This window comes from Pipistrellus hanaki (genome assembly GCF_964339955.1).
Source record: "Pipistrellus hanaki genome assembly, chromosome: 13".
Lineage (NCBI taxonomy): Eukaryota > Metazoa > Chordata > Mammalia > Chiroptera > Vespertilionidae > Pipistrellus > Pipistrellus hanaki.
Genome location: NC_140515.1, coordinates 9,633,159 through 9,657,284, shown reverse-complemented (window position 1 = coordinate 9,657,284; position 24,126 = coordinate 9,633,159). Strand labels below are relative to the sequence as shown.

At 51.6% G+C, this 24,126-nt stretch overlaps 1 protein-coding gene across 2 annotated transcripts in view; it reads right to left on the bottom strand.

The window, feature by feature from the left end:
• FRMD4B (FERM domain containing 4B) overlaps positions 1-24,126 on the bottom strand; it is a 165,810-nt gene that overhangs the window by 103,554 nt on the left and 38,130 nt on the right. For both annotated transcript variants that reach the window (XM_084901717.1, XM_084901718.1), the window contains exons 2-4: positions 12,999-13,064; positions 10,739-10,833; positions 1,409-1,501 (exon numbers count right to left, since the gene is read on the bottom strand). In XM_084901717.1, the coding sequence (XP_084757843.1) occupies positions 1,409-1,501; positions 10,739-10,833; positions 12,999-13,064 (254 nt within the window). The remainder of the gene's footprint in view (positions 1-1,408; positions 1,502-10,738; positions 10,834-12,998; positions 13,065-24,126) is intronic.

Here is a 24,126-nt window from a genome sequence, read left to right as displayed (position 1 = left end):
ACCACCAGGGGGCAGACGCTCAAGGCAGAAGCTGCCCCCTGATGGTCAGTGCACTCCCACAGGGGGAGCACCACTCAGCCAGAAGCCCTGAGCCAGGCTCACTGCTGGCGAGTGCAATAAGCCAGCAGTAGGACATCTCCGAACTGTGAGAGGGTGCAGGCCGGGCTGAGGGACCCCTCCCCAGCCCCAGTGCATGATTCCTGTGCACCGGGCCTCTAGTCATAGTATAAACCCCCCTCAGGAAGAGTAAGGAGCTTCCACTATCACATCATAAAACAAAGCATATTTCAATATCCAAAAAAGAACATAAGCTCAGACTAAAAGAACATCTTTCAGGTTGGTATAGATTTATGAAAGCATATTTAGATTTATGGTAAATCTACTGTCTTAGCTTGTTTTATCATGTTTGGTTTCAGTCCAGAAAAATAAAATTTATCATCAAATTCAGGAGAGTGAGAAGAGGGGCTTTCAGAAAAATTAATAAAGTTTTATTTCTTAATCTAGGAGCAGAGCATGGGTGCGACTGTTCATAGCACTTGATTTATCTTAGAGTGTAAATAATTAAAAATATATATATATATATTTTTTATAGAGAGTGGAGGTGGGGAGGAGAGAGAGAGGTAGGGAGGGAGAGAGAGCAAGGGACATCGACTTGTTCCATCTATTTATGCCTTCTTTGGTTGATTCTTGCATATGTCCTGACCGGGGAACAAACCAAAATCCTTGGTGTATTGGGATGACACTCTAACCAACTGAACTACCCGGCCAGGGTGATGTGAATAACTAATGGGGGAAAATACCGCCTCCTGGGCTGGTTTTAGGAGATCACTGACGTAGTGAATGCACCCACTTCAGGAGAAAATAACGGAGCCCCGCCCGTGACTGCGACGGCCCACGCCGAGCGGCCAGGCCAGGCGCACTGTTCTCGAAGTCCCCGGCCTGCAGGCCGAGTCCAGGTTTCCCCGCGTTAAGCCCATTCTCTCAGTGAGCACTGGCTTGCATTTTGTCTTCTGGTCAAATTAAAGGCGTGACATTATATACATTCAATTATTTCCATAGTCTCCAGGAAACACTTACACAGAAAATGTAATAATAAATGCTTGTCATATTTCAAATATAAGAAGTCCTAAAGTACGTTAAATCAGAAACAGGTTTAGGGATTAAAACGCGCCACCCATGTTTTTCTCGCTTTAAATTGGTCCAAGGGCTTGGCGCAGGAAAGGGAGGTGATTCTGTCCTTCCTTTTCAAAGAAAACCGTCCCACCCAGGCCTGAGGGAACGGCCAGAGAGTAATGTTCCACTCAGTCCTGCTTCCGTAGGTGGCTTCTTTTTAACCCTCGGCCTCTGGTCACCAGCATTTGTTCGGTTTTGAAGGGAGGGGGTGCTGGGTGTGTCTGTGGATACATACCTCACGGCAAAGTGCAAAATGGCTGGGCCTGGTTTCTTGGGCAAGTCATGGTCAAGGACCCGGTGATCTAACTGCAGCCAGTTCTGCTGACCGCTGTGAGGGAAGGCAAAGGCAGAGGGTTAGACAGGAAGCCAGGCTCAGAACCCACTGGCGGCAACGCCGTGAGAGGCCACGGCTCCCAGACACCGACAGCGGAGATCTCCCTGGTGCACCGGCAACGAGGGCTTTTAGCGATTTCCCCGGGAGAGAAGCCCTGCCCGCGTCAGCATCTCCATCCCGGGAGCTCGGCAGGTGAGCATGCACGTGTGGTCACTCCCTGAGCGCTGTTTGCAACGGTGACAAGTGGATCACAGTCTGCACATACAGTCCCTCCCTGAGCGTTGTGTGTAGTGTGTAACAGTGACAAATGGAACGTGGTCTGCACATACAGTCACTCCCTGTAGTGTTGTTTGTGAAGGTGACAAAACTCGAAACAACCGGAATGCCTATCAGGATATTGCATCACAAATAAACTTAACCTGAGTGATAAAATACAATGCAGCCATATAAAAGATTGATACCATCTTTACAAACTCATTTTGAACAATATCCAAGCTATGGTTTTAAATGGAAAGGCGGTGCATACAGTGAGCACAGTAAATCACCATTTTTAAAATTAAAACCCAGATATCCAGATAGGAGTGCACGTGTATATCCTCTGAGAAGGTAAGCAAGAAATAGCACCAGGTGACATTAAGTATATTGATCTTTAAATTCTTAATAAATATAAAATCTGAAATATTTTAGATAGTCATGAAGGGGAAAACTTGATCATTTAATGAAATCAGGCAGACAACTAAACTAGCTTTTCTTTACAATTTAAAAAAAAAAATTATTTTTAGAGAGAGAGGAAAGGAGCGGGAGAGAGGAAACATGGATGTGAGAGTGAACATCGACTGGCTGCCTCCTGCATGTGCCCCAACCGGGGATTGAGCCTACAACCTGGGCATGTGCCCAGATGGGGAACTGAAACACCACCTTTTGGTGCATGGCACCTTACCCACTGAGCCACACCAGCCGGGGCTACTGTCGCTTTTTACATCTACAGGGTGACTACCCTCTGGGTGCTGCTTCTATATGAAAGTTTAAATTGAGCCTTCTAATATTTAAGCAGATGTAGGGTGGGCAGAAGGTTTATAGTGTTCGCATGGAAATCCTATCTAATAAAAGAGTAATATGCAAATTGACCATCACTCCAACACACAAGATGGCTGCCCTCATGAGGACACAAGATAGCCACTACAAGATGGTCAGCAGAGGAGGGCAGTTGGGAGGGACCAGGCCTGCAAGGGAAGGCGGTTGGGGGCGATCAAGCCCATAGGGGAGGGCAATTAGGTGTGACCAGGCTGGCAGAGGAGGGAAGTTGGGTGTGACCAGGCCTGCAGGGAAGAGCAGTTGGAGGAGACAAGGCCAGCAGAGGAGAGCAGTTGGGGGGGACCAGGCTTGCAGGGGAGGGCAGTTAGGGGTGACCAGGCCTTCAGGGGAGGGCAGTTAGGGGTGACCAGGCCTTCAGGGGAGGGCAGTTAGGGGTGACCAGGTCTTCAGGGGAGGTCAGTTATGGGGCGATCAGGTTGGCAGGCAGAAGCAGGGGCAACCAGGCAAGCAGGTAGTCAGGCGGTTGGGAGCCAGCAGTTCTGGATTGTGAGAGGGGAGTCAGACATCCCGTGAGGGGTCCCAGATTGGAGAGGGTGCAGGCTGGGCTGAGGGACACCCCCTCCCTCATGCACAAATTTCATGCACCAGGCCTCTAGTCTATATAATAAAAGCCTAAGAGAGTTACAACGGAACTAGAACAACTGGTTGCTGTGACATGCACTAACCACCAGGGGGCAGACACTCAATGCAGGAACTGCCTCCAGCCTGCAGGCCCTGATCGCCAATGTGGCCTGCCTGACAACCTTCCAGCCCACTCCCCGCTCCTCCCCGCCGGTCCTCCAGCCAGCAGGCCTCAATAGCCTGATCAAGGCCAGACCCCCAGGCTGGGACAGGGAACCGGGGGTGGGTGGTGGCAGATTCAGCCCCTTTCCCAGGGGGTGCCAAGGGCAGGCTCCCTCCTTGGGGCCAGCAGCCAACTTCCTGAGTACCTCCCCCCATTCTTCCCCCTGGCCAGCAGGCCCCAATCGGCCTGCCACCTGCCTGCCATGGTGGTGGTTGGTCCCTCCCCCCATGCCAGCAGTTCCTGATCCTCAATTGGGCCGGCCCCGGGCTTGAATGAGGAACTGGGGATGGGTGATGGTGGATGCGGGTGAGGGGAGGAGGAGGGGAGGAACCACGCTGTGGCACTGCTCGGGGGGCAAGGGAAGGAGGATGCAGGAAACCCAATCAGCCCTGATCACCAGCCAGGCCTAAGGACCCTACCAGTGCATGAATTTCATGCACCGGGCCTCTAGTAACACAACAAATACTAAATAATAAACAAGAACAAACCCTGTGTTTCGCGTACTCACAATTGTACATCTACTTTCCCCCGACCTTTGAGAATATTTGTTTATTTACTCAAGGGCCTCGCCACGTTTATGGGTATCAATAGCTCTTCCCAAACTTTGCCCTCCGAGCAAGGCAAGGCCTGTCCCCCTGGCTCAGGACCGCCTCTGCGGCTTTCTCCAGCTGTCTGACCCGACGCTCCGCTTTGGGCTGTGAATCCCAAGAGGGCACAGACTCCGTGTTGCTTGGTGACACCAAATTTAAGGCTGTGTGTCGCAGAAGGTTACCCAGGACAAAACCAGAGAGGGTGGGACCTGCATCACCACCATTTGTCCACCATCCAGAACTGAAATATCATGGCTGATATGTACACATAAGGAACTGTTTGACATAGAAATTGGGACTCAAAAGAACTGTTGGCCCAGAGAGAAACTCACTACAGACTGATTCATTTGCCTCTCAGCATAACCATTATTGTTTGTCTCATTTTTGGTTCTTATAAGTGTATTTTCTTGTATCACATGAACTCACTCATCTAGGAAAAATAATGAGCAATATAAACTGATGAACAAAAATAGACCCAGAGACAGAGAAGCATGGATCAGACTGTCAGACCTCAGAGGGAAGGTAGGGGAGGGTGGGGATAAGGGGGAGAGATCAACCAAAGGACTTGTATGCACACATATGGGCCTAGCCAGTAGCCATGGACAAGAGGGGGGTGGGGGCACATGTGGGGAAGGGTTTGGGGTGGGATGAGGACAATTATGTGATACCATAATCAATAAATAAATAAAAAAAAGAGTGTGCTGATAGTGATAGGTGTCAAATGATAACACAATCAAATCTATGAAGGGCCAGAAGGTATTGAGTAAACAATTAAAAAAAAAATCAGAAATGCTAAGCTATATTTATTATAAATAGAGAGGAAAAGTGGACATAAATAATATTACTATTAATAAAAACAGTTCCTCTTCATTGGCAGCTAGTCTGTGCCAGCCAGGCAGGAACTTGGTGTGACTGGATGTCCTAATTAACAGCAACTCGGCAAGAAAAGTGGCAGAGCTGGGATTTCAACCCAGGACTTTCCGCACAGGGAAGATGAGTCAGCTTTATAATAACTTTCGGCTTGATCACTTACTAGTTTTAACAGTGAAGCAAATATTTTTGTTTCTATAATTATAAAATAAGGCTTCCGATAACTGTTCCTAGCTTTCATTGGAGGAATATTATGAAGATAAATAAACTGATATAAGTGAGCAAGGGAAGGGCTTTAGAAGTACTAGTGTTTTATGTAAAGATGATACAAAGATAGAGGACTGGCAGTTAAGGGTTTCTTACACTGTATTTTATCACGTTTAGGATGGCACTAAATTAAATATATATCCCAATTTCAGAGGTGTTCAAATGTGCTGTAAAATAAATAAAACATTGTATAGCATCAGATCTCAAAAGTTTTCTTGTGAAAAGGAGATTCCTTTTGAATTGTCTTTTTTGCTTTTACATAGGAAAGATGTGGCATCACTAAAAAGCATAATGCAGTTCTGGCTGGTGTTTACATGGTTAGAGCATCAGCCCTCGTGGCAGAGTCGCAGGTTTGATCCCCAATCAAGAGCTTGCAGCTTTGATCCCTGGTCCAATGGGGCATGTGCAGGAGGCAACCAGTCGATGTGTTTCTCTCACATCTCTCTCTCTTTCTTTCTCTCTCTCTCTCTCTTCTCTCTCTCTCTCTCTCTCTCTCTCTCTCTCTCTCTCTCTCTTTCCTTCCTTCCACTCTCTCTAAAAATATCAATGAAAAAAAAAATCCTCCAGTGAGGATTAACAAACAAAAAAAGCTCAATGTATATTTATATGAAATTGCATGAAATGATGTCCAAGAATGAATAACTCAATTATATTAACCACAGAAGCACACTCAAAACGCTATTATATATGGATGAAACTTCTTGGATATAATTCTGGAAAGATATAAAACACATTGTTACAATCAAAAGAGAATGGCTTCAACCATGATATTAAATGTTTTAATAAGAAGATATTCATGTAAATGTAATATAAGATAATTTTCTAAAGGATAAATTGAAAATTAGATTTTAAAAATCCATCCATAATCTCACCAACAGGATAAACTCAGAATAGGAAGTGAACCTTAGCCCCAGCTGGTTTGGCTCAGTGAATAGAGTGATGGCCTGCGGACTGAAGGGTCTTGGGTTTGATTCCAGTCAAAGGCACAGGCCTGGGTTGCAAACTTGATCCCTAGTAGGGGGCTAGCAGGAGGCAGCCTATATCAATTCTGATTCTCTCTCAGCACGGATGTTTCATCTCTATTTCCCTATCCCTTCCTCTCTGATATTAATATAAATACATTTAAAAAAGTGAACTTTACACATCACCCTTTCACTGAGATATGCAAAGCTAACGTGCTACTTTATAGTCTTGGAGGCTAAGGAGAGACCTCAAAGCTCGTAACCCGCTTTTCTTAAGTTCCATCAGCCAATAGCAGAGGTAGCAGGTGAGGCCACTGACTCAGAGAGACATCTGGTCTGCATGCCCAGCACCCGCAGGCCCCAGAGCCGTTCCCTTTGGCCAGACCTGCACCGCCACAGGCCTGCCGGGTGGATGACGACCAGAAGTCAAAGCTTCGCTGTAACCCCGTGTGCTATGTCTGCATAAGGAAAGCTTATTCCGAAAGTCCTTTCCCAACAGGGAGATCCATGCACCAGGTTAGGAAGTCAGAGCCTGTGAACGAGGGAGCTCTCAGGAAGGCCGCGGCTGCCCCCTGGCGGCCACAGGCTCGCCCTGCACACGCCCCGCAGGGCAGGACGAGGTCTCAGGAGCCCCAGCCACACTCCGGCCTCCCTGGGGATCAAGCCCGGAGGTGGGAGGCGGGCGGGGGGGGGGGGGGGGAATCAAGCCCGGAGGTGGGAGGGGGAGGGGGATGGATGCCCCCCTCACTGCTGTGGTTCCGGGGCTGCCAGTTCCTGTCTTCCCCCTGGCGGTATGCTGACCAGCGCCCTCTGCTGGCCTCCGGGAAGCCCGCCCCCCTGGGCGCTGCGCCCCGCCTCTGGCGACAGAGGCCGTGCCCCGCCTGGGAAGGTCCCCTGTGGTCGAAGGTGGGCGGGAAGGAGGCGGAAAACACTTTCCCAAAATACCCACTAGACAAAAAGGACTGGGCCTGTGACCCAGACGTCCCAGGGAGGCACCCTCAGACAGAGCAGTTCTCCAGACCCGTCCCCAAAGGCAGATGGCCAGTGCCCTCCCTGCACAGACAGCCCGCCACTCCTCTCCCCACTCTCCTTCTCGCCCTTCTCCCGAAAATAGACAGCCAGGCGGCGCCTTCCCGTGGCCATCCCTCAGGCGCCTTCCCCACGGCCATCCTTCAGGCGCCTTCCCCACGGCCATCCTTCAGGCGCCTTCCCCATGGCCATCCTTCAAAGCAGACGCAAGGAGCCAGGCTCGGGGAGGGGGCACTTGCCACTTCCCCACCCCATGGCTGCTCTCCCCAGAGGGTTAGGCAGAAACCCCGGGAGGGAGCGGCAGGGCCTGTCACTAGAGGAAGTTATCCATCCATCCATCCATCCATCCATCCATCCATCCATCCATCCATCCCTTTGCTTTCAGAAGGAGCACCTGACCTACAGCTGTCTGCTCATCCCTCCTGGGCTCCTAGCTTTCCCAGGAGGTCCCTTGTGGCCATGGCCTGCTTTTCGGGCCACCGAGGCGTGCAGCCTGGGGAGCGTGTGACTCCATCACTCCCCTACTCAACACCCTCCCGTGGCCGAGGGGTCCCTCTCCCACCACCTGCCTCATGATCGCCAGGCTCCCCATGTCTTTGTCTCTCCCCGGGGAAACGCACCATGTTCAGCATGGCCCACGGAATGCCTCTGCCCTGCGCTGTCCTCTCCTGTCCCCTCTGAAGTCCACCTGCCCTGCCAGGGCTGATGTCTGTTGTCCGGCCACGGAACCCCATCCAGTCTCCTCCAGCCTCCTCTGAACACCTGTCTGCTCCCACGCATTCCCACTGACTCAACAGGTGACATAAGACCAGTGCCCTGGTGTATGTCCCTCGCACTATGGTACACGCACTATTATTACACTCATTGTGCAGATGAGGAAACCGGAGTGTCAGAGATGTGAAGTCACTGGTCCAATACTGCCAGGAGCCAATTCCAGCACATCATAGTTACAAGAGTTTTATCAAAAGGTTGATAAAACAAGGGCTGAACCACATATGTAATCACCTGTTGGAGTGGCTAAAGGGCACTTCCCCCAAACCTGAATAGGATGATTGCTTGTTGTCAGACAGCTCAGGACATCTCAGTCTCCATGTTTTTGCCTTCTGTTGGCCAAACACCTGAACAGCTGTAGGCTATTCCCCAATCTGACAATGCTTCTGCACCCTACTCTTTGAAGTGTATTATCTCCACCTTGCCTTAGGACAAATTGTGTTAATAAAAAGCAAGGGTCCTGAGTCAAGAGAGAACTTTAGTTCCTTTAGCTGAAGCTCTTCTGACCCCCAATGCCTTTCAAAATTCAAAACTATCTTTCATCTCTGGACTCCTACTTGATCTACACACAGCCTTTCTCCAGATTGCTGAACCCTTCTTAATGCTAGGACAAGAACCCCAGCACAAGATCACACAGCTCCTAAGATTCTATGATATCTACCCCTTGCCTTCCCCTCAGTATAATATCTTGTCCCACTTTGCCTCTTTCTCTCTATTGTCTAGCCACACTGGCTCTTTTCCTTTCTCAACAACAACAGCAACAACAACAACAACAACAACAACAACAACAACAACAGAAGCCAGGCCTGTGCCCTGCACCGGCGGTGCCTGGAGCACCTCTAAGTGGACAGAACTGGTTCTTGCTCTTCATTGGATGCCCCTCCCCAGAAGCACCCAGCTCGCCCTGCTGGGAACGGCACCCAGCTTTTCTGGATCATGACCTCTTATTTCATGTTCTTCAAGCCTGTCATTCTGGTGTTTCCATGTACAGCTTGTTTATTTGTGCTGCAAGCCTATGTCATGGCAGTATAAGCTCCACAGAAGCCAGAACCCCGTCTGTGTTGTTCACAGCTGACTTCCCAGGACTTAGAACAATGCCTGGCACTTAGTGGGCACTCAAGAAAGATTTTTAAATGAAAAAAATACTCCCATATTTATTGAGCTTTTAGCTTCTACTTTATGTGACCTCTAAATTATAGTGCTTATGACCTCTAAATTATAATAAAGATTGCACCACATAACTTAGCCATTAAGTATTTATAGATTTATGTGTTGTGCTACTAGCTATTATTTCATTCACATCCAGCTTCAATGTGTGTGGGCGCATGTATGCACGGGTGTGTGTGTGTGTGTGTGTGTGTGTGAGTGTGATCACTGATCCACATGAACTGGCCCTGGCTTTCCGACTGGAGCATGGGTCAGTGGACATCTGCACTTCCTAGCTCATCCAGCAGAGAATGTTGAGTCAGAGGAGGGAGGTATTGTGAGGTGAGAGCACCTTTTTCGGCTTTGTTGAACCCTCCTCAGAAAATATCCCGAATCAAGGCTTCCAGGTTTTCCCATGTCTCCTGGTAGCTCAGCCGCTGGGGTTTCTCCAGCCCAAGATCCGAGCCCAGGGGTATTTCCAGGAGGTCCCAGGCCCTCAGCCCTCTAGGCAGGACATAACCGGAAGTCACAGTGTGCCAGCAAATGACCCCTCTTGGGACCCCCTCTGCCTGGTTACGCCGGAGAGCTGAGAGAGCACGTGCACTGGGAAATTAGTCTGCAGAATGCTGTGGTGACAACATGGTTTGTCTGGAACACATTTCCTTGAATTTTAATATGTGAAGAGATCTTTGGAAATTATCCTCAGAAAGGGGGAGAATTCCTCCGCTAACGTAGCAGGCTGCATATCACACAGGCGAATTGGAATATAGGCGAACTGGGCTGCCAAAAAGCAGGCAGATATACACTCACACAGAATAATGTCGATAACTCAAAACACATTTGCTTACAAGGAGTTTTAAACTCATTGTTATATGCCTGCCTCACTTCAGAGAAGATATAAATTGCTGACAAATACATACAATCTCCAAGTTAGCAAAAAATTGGAAGTAAATGGAAAGAAAAGATGGTAAGGATGTAACATAAAAAGGGCCTCAGTGGAAGTTAAGAAGTCCCCTCCACATTAAATTATATACATGTTTTATGGGTGGGCCATAAATTGCCTACAAACTTCCTTGCCAGCAACACCAAAACATTATTCAGTTCCAAGATGTGAATGAATGACCATCTAGCATTTCTCTCTCTGCTACATGAGCTCATTAAGCAAGCACAGTGCATTCAGAGAAGAATAACAAACTAATTACAACAAATTTCTAAAAGAGGACAATATTTTGAGTTCTTAAGGTCAATATTCCTTTTCTTCTCCTTCTACAATAGTCCTAGGAGGAAAACCTTGCCTTAAAAAAAGTTAAGTAGCCCTAGCAAGTTTGGCTCAGTGGATAAAGCATTGGCCTGTGGCCTGAAGGGTCCCAGGTTCAATTCCGGTCAAGAGAACACGCCTGGGTTGTGGGCTCGATCCCCCGGGGGGAGGGGAGGAAGGGTAAAGGGTGGGGGGAGGGGAGGGTGCAGGAGGCAATCGAAAAATGATTTGCTCTCATCATTGGTGTTTCTATCTCTCCCTCTCTACAATCAATAAAAATATATTTAAAAACAACAACAACAACAAAACACACAAACCTTTAAGTAGGACATATTTTAATGATTGGAGCATTACCTCCCCACTCCGTGTTTTTTTGTTTGTTTGTTTGTTTGTTTTTGCTAATTATGGATGACAGTAGGAGGTGGCCCAGACAAAAGGTGAAGAGATAGAAATACTTACATGTCATCTGTGAATGTGATTCCAAAGTACTCCTTCTCCTTCAGGTTGAAATGCGAAGCCACGAGGTCCAGCAGCTCCCGCGCTAGCAGCTTGGGCTGTGGGTACAGAACTCTGGTTAGAACATGCTTGCCTCTCGCAGTGCTCCCACCCTCTGCCCAATAGTGGAGAGCGCTTGTGTTCGCTCTCAAATATCTGCCTCTCCCCAGCCGGGGCGGCGCCCCCGGTCAGACTCCTGCAGACCATCCTCTGAGATGAAGGAGAGGAGTGGGGAGAGGAACCTCAGTGAGACCATCGTTCTCAGACATTTGCAATTCCTTACTTCTTCCCTCTAGGCAGGGGTGGGGACCTTTTTTTTTTATTTTTTATCCTGCCAAACCCATTTGACATTCATGACATCATTCGCGGGCCATACAAATCATCAGCTCAAAAAGTAGCCTGCTCTATTCGGTCAAACATTTAATTAACTCACCCCTAATGCCTGGCAGGACCAGACCAAAGGATTTCATGGGCCTCAGATGTCGCTGCTCTAAGGTAAGACTGTGTTTACTAAAGCCTTGGTGTTTTTGAAAAACACTCTTTCATGTGTAGTTTGGTGCTAGTGACCAAGACAAAGAGTATTAACCCCCTCACTGTCTGCATGTTGGAATAACTGGGCTTGGTGGACTAGTTGAAAAGGATCAAGACCCAGGCTGTGGGGGCATCAGAGATCGAATTAAAAAGAACAATAACAGCAATAAAAATCATTCACTGTGCCCAGCTCCTTATATTTATTATCGCATTCCGTCCTTGCAAGCGGCCGATGAGGTATGGGTTCTTAGTTTGCACTCTCTGGACGGGTCAGCCAAGGCCAGGAGAAGTCAAGCCCTTGTCTGGTGTTACAGTCAGGAACCCCATTCTGCCCGCTTTAAGGCCTAAGCGTCTCCTTTCTCTAAGGGCGTCACTGTGCCCATTGTACGGTGGGCCTCACTCTGCTTACCGAGCACCTAGTTAGAGGAAGGAGCGAACGGTGCGCTCTTAGGAAGCACTGGACTTGGTGGGAAGGAGCACGGTTTGGAATTAGCCAGAATGGCTGTGACTGTGGCCGCTGGATTTGCAGAGTTGGAGAGGAAAAGGGGTTTTCAGGAGGGTTTGCTAGGTGTATCTGCCTGAACTTTGAGTCAGTTTAGGGTTTGTCATGATGGTATGAGGGTTCAAAGTTTGCTTTGGGGAATAAAGAATAGTTATAAACAGAGAGGGAGAAAGAAAGAAAGAAAGAAAGAAAGAAAGAAAGAAAGAAAGAAAGAAAGAAAGAAAGAAGAGAGAAGCTCTAACTGGTTTGGCTCAGTGGATAGAGCATTGGCCTGCAGACTGAAAGGTCCCAGGTTCAGTTCCAGTCAAGGGCACATGCCCAGGTTGTGCTCTGGATCCCCAGTAGAGGGCATGCAGGAAACAGCCAATCAATGATTCTCATCATTGATATTTCTATCTCTCTCTCCCTCGCCCTTGCTCTCTGAAATCAATACAAAAATATTTATTTAAAAAAAGGAAGAAAAGCAGAGTAAAGAAAAGAAGAGAAAAACAGGCAGAAGTCTAGATTACAATGTCTCCTCGGTGAGACTATTGTGGGCTGTACTATTTCCATTCTAATTGAAGCCTGTGCCTGGCGGCTGGGGACAGGCCCAGAGGGAGAGACATGTAGGCGTGGTCAGAGGCAGGCATTCTGGCCAGAGCTGTGGGTGTGGCTGTCAGCGGGGACTGCCAGCATTGTTAAGACTCTTGGTTCGAAGTGTTGGGTAGATAAAGAGAGAAGCATCCACCATTAATATGTCACCACTTACAAAAGCCCACATATTTCACAAAGAGATTGCATTCTCATCTATGATTTAGGTCGATTTTACCCGTGATTCTGTGAGGAAGTCTGGCAACCTTAACGCCATTCACAGTTTATGAAGCGGGTATTTACCCTGGACAAGGCCACGCGCCAGGAAAGCGGCAGGATGCAAACCCTTTTCCAGGAGAAGCATTATGTGATCCAATTTACCAGCAAGAGATTCAGAGAAGCAAAGTCACTCGCCCGGGCTCCACAGCTACTGAGAGTCAGGGCCGCGACTGGAACCCGCGAATCTGAATATATGTCACCAACATGCAGTCACATACAGACCAGGCCTACTGGCTTCAAAGCTCCTTCTCCTCCGCAGCCACCCCTGCGCCACGGCTGTGAGCACAGACGCGCAGCCAGCCTGGCACAGCCACGAGCTCCCGTGGCCCGGGGAACACCCACCTGCACCAGCAGCTCCAGCCGGCGGCCATCCAGGAGGTGCACCTGGCAGTGCCTGCCCTCCGTCATCTGTGGGGAGACAGCAGAGAGGTCAGTGGGGCTGGCGGGAAAGCCCTGAGCTCGAGTCATCACTGACTTCACACGTGATGTGCTCAGCCCAACATGGCTTCACCTCAGGAAAGCACAGGCGTGGTCACACACAGATTCATTACATGGCGTTAGCACTTGTTAAAATTTAAATGTTTTTAGCTCTTTGATTTAAAAGAAGAAAAGAATGAAAAACAGAGATGACTCAATATACTAAAAAGATAATACCTATACACACGATTTTATTATGAAAAGTGGGTTTCCTTCCCAGAGGAAGCTAGTACTGTATTTTTATTGAAACCAGTATTTTATTTTTCAAACGAAAATGGCTTTACTCATTGGTGTGCTTTAATACATATAATACATGCATAATTATAAGAAGAAAAACATGATTCTAAAGTTCAAATGGAAACTTTCCATTTTATAAGTCTACCGCTGCTATAATTAAGAACAGGTAAGATACACAGTTCAGAACTGTTTGATGTATAAATATCCAATTATATTTAATTTTTATCATTTATACTTTCAATTGGGGAAATCCTCTCTGTGAAATAGTTAAGCAATGCACAGAGTGCAAAGATTCCCCTTGACTCGCTCCCACTTCCCGTCACCGGACCTGCCAGCTCGAGGAGGATCCTCACAGGCCGCTGTACATGGACTTTCAGAACACCCGGGTACATATTTAAAAAAATTATATGAAATGTTTTTCTCTAGTATTACATATGGCATATTATTACATATGACATACTATTCTGAAAATAAAGCAAATCTCAAAGTATTTGTGTTTGTATGTGTGTAGCCATCCAGACGCTTATGAATAAGTTATGATTGACAATACTAGAAATCAGGAGATGCCACTTAATAAAGGTCCAGATGGTAAGATCTGGAAAGACGGCTGGATTTCCTCTGGCAACAACTGGCCAGGGTGGGGCGGAGTGGCTCCCTCTCCATATGAGGCCTGCGGCCCTGGCTCACTCAGCCTATCGCCTGCAGGTTCCCAGGTGTGAACAAGCACATCTGGTTCACTCCCCAACAGGTGGACTTTAAAAAATAAAACAACAAAAACTCCCTGTACCTACAAAAAAGAAAACACCTAACTGGACGTTTCTTATTAAAAAAAACGTAAGTCCCACTGATGTTCCATCTTCCAATTTAACATCAGAAGTGACATTTGCTAAGCTATTCATGGGTCATTGCCATGACTATATCCACAAATACAGAGTCACTTTAAAAACACAAAAACAGCAACCCATTTCATTGAGCTTACGCATCCCGTATTCACTGCCCACCAGGGCTCATTGGGAGGTGCGCATCCATCACTTTGGTGGGCGGTGGGAGACCTGAGAGGCATGCACCTTGCTCAGGGCCGCCCAGCGTTTAGAGGCAGAGCTGGGATTCCGGGGTTACTCCCCATTTCCCAGCGATATTATCGCCCACATTCTACCTGACTAACCGGCTTTCTTTACAAAAAGGGGTTTTTGTAGTTTTATAGTCCCGCTTCGGGAGGAACAAGCCCACGGCCTCTCAGGACCTGCTGTGGCTTCCAGCGGAGGGACCCCCGCCCTCCCCCCCCCCCCCCAAGCTCATCCCGACCGCGCCTGCCACCGGCTCCGCCAGGGCCCGGCGATCCTCCCCACATCCACATTCCCTCCCTCCGTGGGGGGCTCTTCCCGGGATTCCCTTCCAACCCCCGACCCCGCACCATCGGGAGCTTCAGATTTGACCATAAACCCCCCACCCCGGACCCCAGACCCCAGCGGCAGTGCCTGTGCGGAGTCAGTTAAAACTGGGGTCTCTCTGGTTCCCGCTGCCCCACCCGTCTCCAGCCTCCGCCCCCGCTTCCCGCCCCCCTCCTCGGACCAGGAGCCGAACCCCGCGGAGCCTGGGCACACGCGGCGGCCTGTCCTTCTGGGCAGCGAACGGGGATGGCGAGGCTTGGACCGGCCAAACCTCCGGCTTCCCGGAGCGCCCGGAGGTGCGGGGAGCCACCGGGGTGCACGGAGCCACCGGGGTGCACGGAGCCACCGGGGTGCACGGAGCCACGGGGCTCAGGCTGCCTCCACACTCGAGGGCCCCGACCAGGGGAGGAGAGCCAACACCCCCCAGGGGGCCGCCGCCGCAGCACAGGGCGCGGGGGTGGGGGGGTGGGGGTGCGCAGTGAGTCTCTCAGAGAAGACCAGCCCCTCCCCCCCTGCTCTGCGGGGCACACGGTCTGCGGAGGAAGCAGCTGCTGCCCCGCCCTCGTCCCTTCTGACCCTTCCTGGAAACAGCTTTTTTTTTTGTGGGGGCCGCCTCAGAAACATGGTTCCTCAGGGCTTTTGTGGGTTCCCCATCCGGAGCCTCACCCCCTCACCCCTGCCTGCACGTGCGCGCTCAGCTGGCCCGGTGACCCCTAAACGCAGAGACTTCACACTCACCCGCCTTGCCACACACTCTCCCTACAGTGTCCGCACCCCCTGTCCCCCTCCTCCCTGGCGACGCCCCAAATCTCATCGCCAACCCCTCTGCCTGGCCTCCTCTTCCTCCCCCAAAGCCTGTTGGCACTTGAGACTTTGCACGCTGTTTCCTCCCCCACACCCCCCACGCCCGCTGCAGGCGGTCCTCCCTCCCCCCAGCTGCACTCTCCCCCACCCCCCTCCGCAGTGCTTTGGTGCTCTCAGGCCTGAAATCAACATCACCCTCTCCACAGAGGCCTCCCTCCTCAGGGAAGTGAGCCTGCCATGCTCTCCCTGTCCCAGCACTCCCCTCCGCTCTCTGTCCACCCTCCTCTGCCTCCCCATCAGCAGTGCACCCACGGGGAGACCTGGGCTCATGTGCTGCACCTCAGGGCCCAGACCACGCCCGCCCCCTGGGGAGAACGCGGTTAATGCGTGTCTGCTGAGCTGAGGAGCCCTAAGGACTCATGATGAATAGTATAGGGTCATGTCAGGGGACCGAGGGCCAGAGCCTGCCCAGCCTGGAGCAGGCAGACTCACACGTGCCAAGCGCCAGGACAAGGTGCGCTGTGTCAGGTGAGCTGCTCCGGGAAGGCGTGTATCTGGGACGGTCTCACTGACTTTGGGATCTATTGAGCGGACGGTTTTGTATTTCCCCCCGATGATGTCAGCCCCAGGCGAACAAGGCCCCTCTATGTCGTCTCTGGTGTTGTCTGAACATGAGCCACTGACACGGCGTTGAGACAATGCCCAGGCTGACACCGTCCCCAAGCCCGGCTGCCATGTCCCCTTGGGCTTCAAGGCGCCTCCCTCAAGGGGCAGCGTGGGAGCAGCTTTCTGTGTCACGAATCTCCTCCGGCTCCCATTGCACACTTGCTGATGCCCCAGAGCCCTAAGGCCTTCGCACGTGCAGCACCCTCCCTCCTCCATGCTGCTGAGCCTGGGGGGTAAGAGTAATCCTAGCTGATGGCTAACTGAGGGTCCGAGGCCATGACCCGAAGGATCTCCTCCTCTGACACATCCCTGACCCATAGGATCTCCTCTGACACATCCCTGACCCATAGGATCCCCTCTGACACATCCCTGACCTGAAGGATCTCCTACTCTGACACATCGCTGACCCACAGGATCTCCTCCTCTGACACATCCCTGACCCATAGGATCTCCTCTGACACATCCCTGACCCATTGGATCTCCTCTGACACATCCCTGACCCATAGGATCCCCTCTGACACATCCCTGACCCGAAGGATCTCCTACTCTGACACATCGCTGACCCACAGGATCTCCTCCTCTGACACATCCCTGACCCATAGGATCTCCTCCTCTGACACATCCCTGACCCATAGGATCTCCTCCTCTGACACATCCCTGACCCATAGGATCTCCTCCTCTGACACATCCCTGACCCATAGGATCTCCTCCTCTGACACATCCCTGACCCATAGGATCTCCTCCTCTGACACATCCCTGACCCATAGGATCTCCTCCTCTGACACATCCCTGACCCACAGGATCTCCTCCTCTGACACATCCCTGACCCATAGGATCTCCCCCTCTGACACATCCCTGACCCATAGGATCTCCTCCTCTGACACATCCCTGACCCATAGGATCTCCCCCTCTGACACATCCCTGACCCATAGGGCACTCCGGCACAGGACGGTGCTGGTGGGGAGGTGGCCACAGCCATAGGGCTCAGGGAGTCCTCCAGCCACAGCGCAGGATTCAGCATGAAAGCCTGCTTCACGGGCGCATCCATCCGCTCAGCCAGCGTTCACTGAGCACCACCCCTAAGTGCGAGCTCCTCTGGGTGCGGTGAGTAACCGCACAGGGAGCAGAGGCAGCTCTCTGAGGCAGCGGACGCTGTGGCTGCAGAGCTGTCTCCCGGGGCTGCCTGCGCGGGCAGTGGTGTGGCCCCCGGGCCCCAGCCAGCAGACTCCCAGAGCCCCCACCCGCTGCCTGCTGTGACAGCCAAGCATGTCCCCAGCCAAGAATGTCTCCATTCCTGGTTGGGAATGGTCTTCTACCCAGAGGCAGAGGAAGAAAAGAAACTATTAACATTAAATGTTTGCAGATAACAGTAAGGTCTAGCTCAACTGGCAATGAAATGAGGACATACATGTCCATTTATTTTTATTTTTATTTTATTTTTTTAGAGAGGGGAAGAGAGACAGAGAGAAGGATAAACAGTGAGAGAAACATCTATCAGGTGTCTCCCGTATGTGGATCAACAAGGACTGAAACCACAACGTAGGCATGTGTCCTGACTGGGAATCAAACCCACAACTTTTAAAATTTATCTTTTTATTGATTTTAGAGAGGAAGAAAAAGGGAGAGAGAGAGAAACCTCAATGATGAAAGAGAATCATCGATGGGCTGCCTCCTGCACGCCCCCTGCTGGGAATGAAGCCCTCAACCCTGGCATGTGCCCTGACTGGGAATCGAACTGGGACCTTATGGTTCATGGGTTGACGCTCAAGCACTGAGCCTCACAGCCCGGGTGGAATTAACTTTTTTTTTTTTTTTTTAATTTCTTTATTGATTATGGTATTACATATGTGTCCTTATTTCTTTTTTTAAAAAAATATATTTTATTGATTTTGTACAGAGAGGAAGGGAGAGAGATAGAGAGTTAGAAACATCAATGAGAGAGAGTCATCGATCAGCTGCCTCTTGCACACCCCTACCAGGGATATGCCCGAAACCAAGGTACATGCCCTTGACCGGAATTGAACCCTGGACCCTTCAGTCCCCAAGCCAACGCTCTAACCACTGAGCCAAACCGGTCTCGACCATATGTGTCCTTATTTCTTAGCGTGTGCAAAACTTATTTCAAAATTCACTGCTCCCCCAGGAAACGTGAGAAATTAGTAAGCCGATGAAGAGAACTTCCGTGGAACCACTGCTCTTAGCAAGCGCCTGCAGGAGAGCCGGGAGCATGGTCCTGAGTCTGCGCGGAGGAGGCTGGGAGAGCAGGAGGCTGCCACACTCCGAGCTCCCCAACAGCTGGGAGCAGCGGCCACTCCCTGGGGAGGTGTTCTCCCAAAAGAAACCCCGACCAGTGTCAGCCTGATCCCCTAAGGCTGGCGCCAAGAAAGGCCGGTTTCAAAGAAAGAACAAAACAACTCTGTCCGCCTGGAGCTGAAGGCCCTCAGGAGGAGTCCCAGAGGCGCACACAGGGTTAGAAGCGGGCCTTGGTTTATGCCCAGCTCCGCCGCTGGACTCAGTTTCTGCCTCTGTGAGATGGGATGAGAAGAATCAATCTCGTTTCGCTTTGCTTGTCTCTTATACTAAATCCACCCCAAAGGCCCAGGTGCCCCCTGTCACCAGCAGCACCCCCACCCCCGTGCCTGCGGGGCAGAGTCGGGGTGCTGGCTGTGCTGGGGCCTGAGGGCACCCTCCGCTCTCCCAGGGCAGAGTGCTCTTGTTACCGGGGTGACTGGTGAGCGGTGGACTGCTATTCCGTTAGCTAGCAGCAGTTACTTTGAGTTGGATAAATGGCTATATTTCTAGGAAAAAGTTCTCCTGGGTGAATAAGAAGTCAACCTGTGGTGCTCAAATTCAAAGTGAACCCACCAGTTAAAAGCAAGGGTGCGTGCACAGCTGTGTGAATGGACTGAATGCCACCGACCTGCACCTTTAAGATGGTCAGCCTAGTGCGTTCTATCTTTCGTGTATTTTACTACCTAACAAAAAGCAGGCGTAATGAAATATATTTAGGTGCATATTTTATTCTGAAAGAACCTCACAACTTTAGATATTTGAAAGTGTGTTTATGGTCTGGCTGGTGTGGCTCAGTGATTTGCGTCGACCCATGGACCAGGGGGTAAATTCCATTTTAATCTCTCAGTGACAAATCAACAGGCTCACTCCAAACCCCCCTTTTAGCTCCATCTGCCCGGAGCCCTGACTCCTGCAAACTCATTCCCTGCTGAGTGTGCCAGCAGCAGGACCTGGGCGTGGCGTGTGCCGCCTGCCCGAGGGCCCGGTGCGCTGAGATGCTTTTATCCGCTGAGCTCTAAACCCCCGGAGGAAACGGTGTGCCCTTCATCTCACACAAGCAGCTGACACCCACGAGGCTGAGAATAACTCTCCGAGGTTCCTAGCTGGGAAGGGGCTGAGCCGAGTTCAGCAAGGGGTTCGCCCAGTGCCCAGGGGAAATGGGTGCCCAGTCTTCACGGAGGAGCTGGGCAGGGCAGCTTCTCTGCCCACAGCCTGCACTTCCCCGCCAGAGCCCCGGGCAGGCCCCAGGAGGCTGCCATGTCTATTTGCAGAGTCACGAGGAGCCTCTGCTGTCCCTTCCCGGGAGGGCACCCTCCCCTCCGGCCGGTGCCGGGCTGAATGTCACGTACAGTGTGCACGAGACACAGCACAAAGAGCACACAGGCCGGGGCCGTCAAGGAAAAGACACAGAGTGGCACCGGCAAAGCCAGGAGCTCGGCGGCGGCCGGGGTGGCGGTGTGCAGTCCGGGTTGGCCAGAAATGAAGTTTTCTGGGCGTTTTGTAAAAGATGGAAATGTCGGCTTCAGTGGTTATGCAAGTAGCAGACACCCTGTGGTTTGGAAACTTTCTGCTTTGCCAGCTGCCAGTTTGCTCTTTTCCGGGAAAAGCAGCCTGTAGGAAGGAGCAAAGCGCTGTGTTTTTCAAAAGTTCGACGTGAACACAAGCCCAGCGAGGACGGAGGGGTTAGACATGAGCGAGGCCGAGGGGGAGCTGGCCGTCTCGGACTGTTTATTCACCCGGGATTCTGGAACGTGAGCCTCCTCAGAGCAGCACACCACAGCCATCACCCTGGGAACCCCAACACGGACAAAACTAATTCGGGAACCACACGAACTTCACAGGAATTTCCACGTGCACGCTCATGGTCGGAGCTTTCATGTTTCCTTTTGCGTCAGCCCTGCCAGAGTGTCCCTGCCTCCTTCCAGAGCCTCTTTGTTCTCCGGGGTCCTTCCCCAGATGGAGGCTGAAATGAGTTTTCAGGGACTTTATAACGAAGACACGCTGGTTGCATTGGGTCCAGAGCCCTCACAGGTGGTTGGTGGAACTGTCCTATTTGAGCAGGGGATTTGGACAACATGACCACACTTTGGAAACAGAAAAGTCTACCTTACTCGGGACAATATAGAAAAAGTCTTAATCACCCCTCTCACTCCCCTCGACACAGACGCTTCTAGTGTCTATTTCCAGAGACTCAGGAGGACGCCTCTGCCGTCCCTTCCAGGAGAACAGCCTCCTCTCGGCCCGTGGTCAGACGGCGTTTTTAGACGTCAGGGTACAGGGTCCAGGAGTCACCGCAGCAGAGAGCACGCAGGCCCCGGACCGCACACAGGGAAAGCCACAGAGTGGCACTGGCAAGGCCAGGAGCAGCCTATGACCTTTGCTTTTAATATGATTTATTTCATTGCAGGTTCATATACAATCTAGGGAAGGAAATTGTTGCCACCTAGTGCATGTTGCCTTTTCAAGTGAGATTCAGTCTTTTTTGAAGCTAACAGTATCCAGGATTAAAACAAACTGAAATGTCACAGGTCAGGGAGAGAAAAGCCTGGAAACGCTCTGGGGGAGCACCAGGGAGCACAGAGAGGGATGAAGAATCCTTCCGGAGAGAACGGTGACCTGGAGCCTTCTCGCCGCTCCACTTCCAAGCACAGCCAGTACTGAAAATTAAAGTGTATGAACCTACAACAAAATAAATTACATTAAAAGCCAAGGTCACAGATGCTCACAGCTCGTCTGTGCCTTACATTTCCCTGTTTCTTTGCTCTTAAGCAGATCCGTGTCCACGGAATCTTTATGGTAGCCAGCTCAGTGATGGTAACCGGTAACATGAAATCAGTCAAGGTGAGAGTATTTATACCACGGAAATTGGCAAGTGCTGTTCCCCAGAGAGCTGGCTGTGAGGCACAGAGCAGCCGCACTGGAGAAGGTCAAAGGCAGAAGGAGGCCTGGGGAGCGCCTGCTCAGAGCATGTCAGGGCATGGAGGCGCTGAGAGACCACGTGGCACAGAGGAAGGAACGAGGCTGCGATTTCAGACGGATCTGTGTCCAGAGCCCAGCACAGCTCACTTCCCCAGGACTTACTCTGTACATCTCTGAAGTGGGACGGCTGTGCTCATGATGCCTGGCACAGAGGCTGGCATAAGAGGCGACTGGCACACAGTTGAAGTTTCAACAGCTCAGGGCTGGGGCACCGAGCTCCTGCGCAGTCGGAGACTCATGCATGACTATGAACCTCACTTTCTACTTCACAACGATCCCCAGTTGGCAGGCTCACCACGGAGGGCCCCTGGCCTGGGCCTGCGCTTCCCTCTCAGGGCCAGTTGCTCTTCTGCTTCTGCCCCGGGAATGTAAGTACACCATTGCTGCTCTCCTGTCTCCCGAGACAGTGCCTGCCAGCGTGGGGCTCGGTGCATTTGTGTGGATAAGTGACGCCCGGCTCCCCTCTGAGTGGTCTGCCCGTTTCTACTGCTGAGGTCCCATGGGGAGCCAGTGGCTTCTCGGCCTCTTAAAGAGCAAAGCCAGCCAGCTGTGCGGCGGCTGTCCTGGCGTCTGCCGCACCGCAGGAGCTGTCTTCCCTGCCACGGAGCGCCCCCCCCCCCCCCCCCGCCGCCCCTTCCCACGGCTCCATTCACAAGCAGCCCAGCAGCACCCTCCCTCCCCTGACCAGTTTCTCCCCTTCTCTCCCCTGGGCTCTGCTCCAGCTCCATCTGCCTCATCAGGAGCTCCAGCCTTGTGACAGGAAGTGGCACCCAGCGCCTGCAGCTGTATCCAGGGAACCAAATATTTACCCCCCGGGGCCCTGCTCACGTGGTTGCTGAACTTGCTGTTCTGGAGGGACATTTCTGAAGGGTGTGACGGCTGGGTCCCGTAAGCAGCATGGGTGCTGCTGTCAGGAGAGTCCCGAGGGTGCACGATGCAAACTCATCAAGTTCCCTCCCTCCCTAGTGCTTTGGTCCGCAGAACAATGCAGGGTGAGCTGCCATGGGGCCACGGGGTGGGAGTAGGCAGATGCGCAGTGTCTGACCCCAGCTCTGCCTCCAAGTCTCTGCTGGAGATGGTGACAAGCCCCCACCCACCGGGCAGAGGCTGTTCAATGGGGATAATTCTGCGCATGGCATGTAAGCGGCCCATGAGAAGCAGCTCTTACTGATTTTTAAGGCACACGTAGTGCGTTAAGTGAGAATGTGAGGGAGAGCAGAGGCTCTGGAGTCAGACAGACTCAGTACTGTGTGGCCTGTGCAGGGACCTCACTTCTCCGGAGCCTCGGCCTCCCCAGCGGGAGGGGGTGATAACAGAAGCCCCCTCCTCCCCCCCAGGCTGTGTGAGCCATGTCACCATGCTTCTCACTGGTGACAGCCTCACCATCGCTGCAGACCCTGCGGGGCGGCGCTCTCAGGGCCGGTGCAGGAGCTGCGCAGGGCGGGCAGGCGCCGCTCTGCCCCAGTCCACGGAAGAGCAGGAGCGGGCAGCTCTGGCTGTGAGACAACTGGGTCTGGATTCTCCCACCAGCGGTAACATCACCCTGCTAGTCTGAGTGCTTTACTCTGCCAGAGTGCCTTCACCTCCCTTTCTTCTTTTAAACTTCACAGCTTCACTGAGCCAGAAGTGTCATAGCCCATTTCACAGAGGAGGCCACCGAGACCCGAAGGAAGGATGTGACTTTGTGGCCACACAGCTGGCCAGATCCAACGCCCCAGAGGCAGAGCTCAGCTTCCTGCTGCCCCAAACAAGCTCCGGTCCCTCCAAAGTTTTCCCCCCAAAGTGAATTTAACAGCCCCCCGAACCACAAGCCAGCTCTGCACGCAAATGTCATCCTGAGGCTTCCTGGCCCTCACACTGCAGCTCACCAGAGGCGGTTTCCTCGCCCTGGAGGGGGCTGGGAGGGGAGGTTGGGGAGTCTGCAGGCCTTGAGGGCATCCCCTGCCAATCCCCAAAGCCTCAGGTTCTGCTGTGGGCAATGGAAAGAAGTGCCCGTTTAGGAAATTGGAGAATTCACAACAGCCCTGGGATTAGAAGTCCTGGTCTGTATGCCTTGGGAACAACTGTAACCACTGACACCTTTTTAGAATCCTGGAGGGCATAAGGCACCTACACGGGGAGAGCTTACAAAGAAGTGATTTATTCAAACAAGAAAAGTGCCTGCAAGGGCTGAGGTGGGGGCCAAGGTGTAGATCTGCCAGAGCCAGACAAGCCCCCCGCCTCCACCCCCGATTTCCCGAGAACCGGACGCCTCTGTAGAATCTCCTCCGCGGTTCCACGGTAATGCCGCTCTCTGTGCTGTAGCTGATGGAGCTCTGCTCAGTCCTGCAGAAGCCCACGCTGTCTCCTCCCTCCACAGTCACAATGGGAAGTTCCTACTGAAAACTGCATTGAAAACAACCAGGACTCTTTTTTTCCTGTAATTGAGTATTATTCTATTTTATAATTTCTTCCTTTTCCCCAAAGAATAGCCAGTTCCTACACAATTGAGAACATCATCCCTTTTGTTGGCTTCACTCATGGTTTGGTTTTGTTTGCTCTCCATTGAATAAGCAGTGTTTGGGCACCTGCACGGTGCCAGGCCCTCAGGGACAGAGTGGGGAAGCACAGTTTGTTTGGTGGGA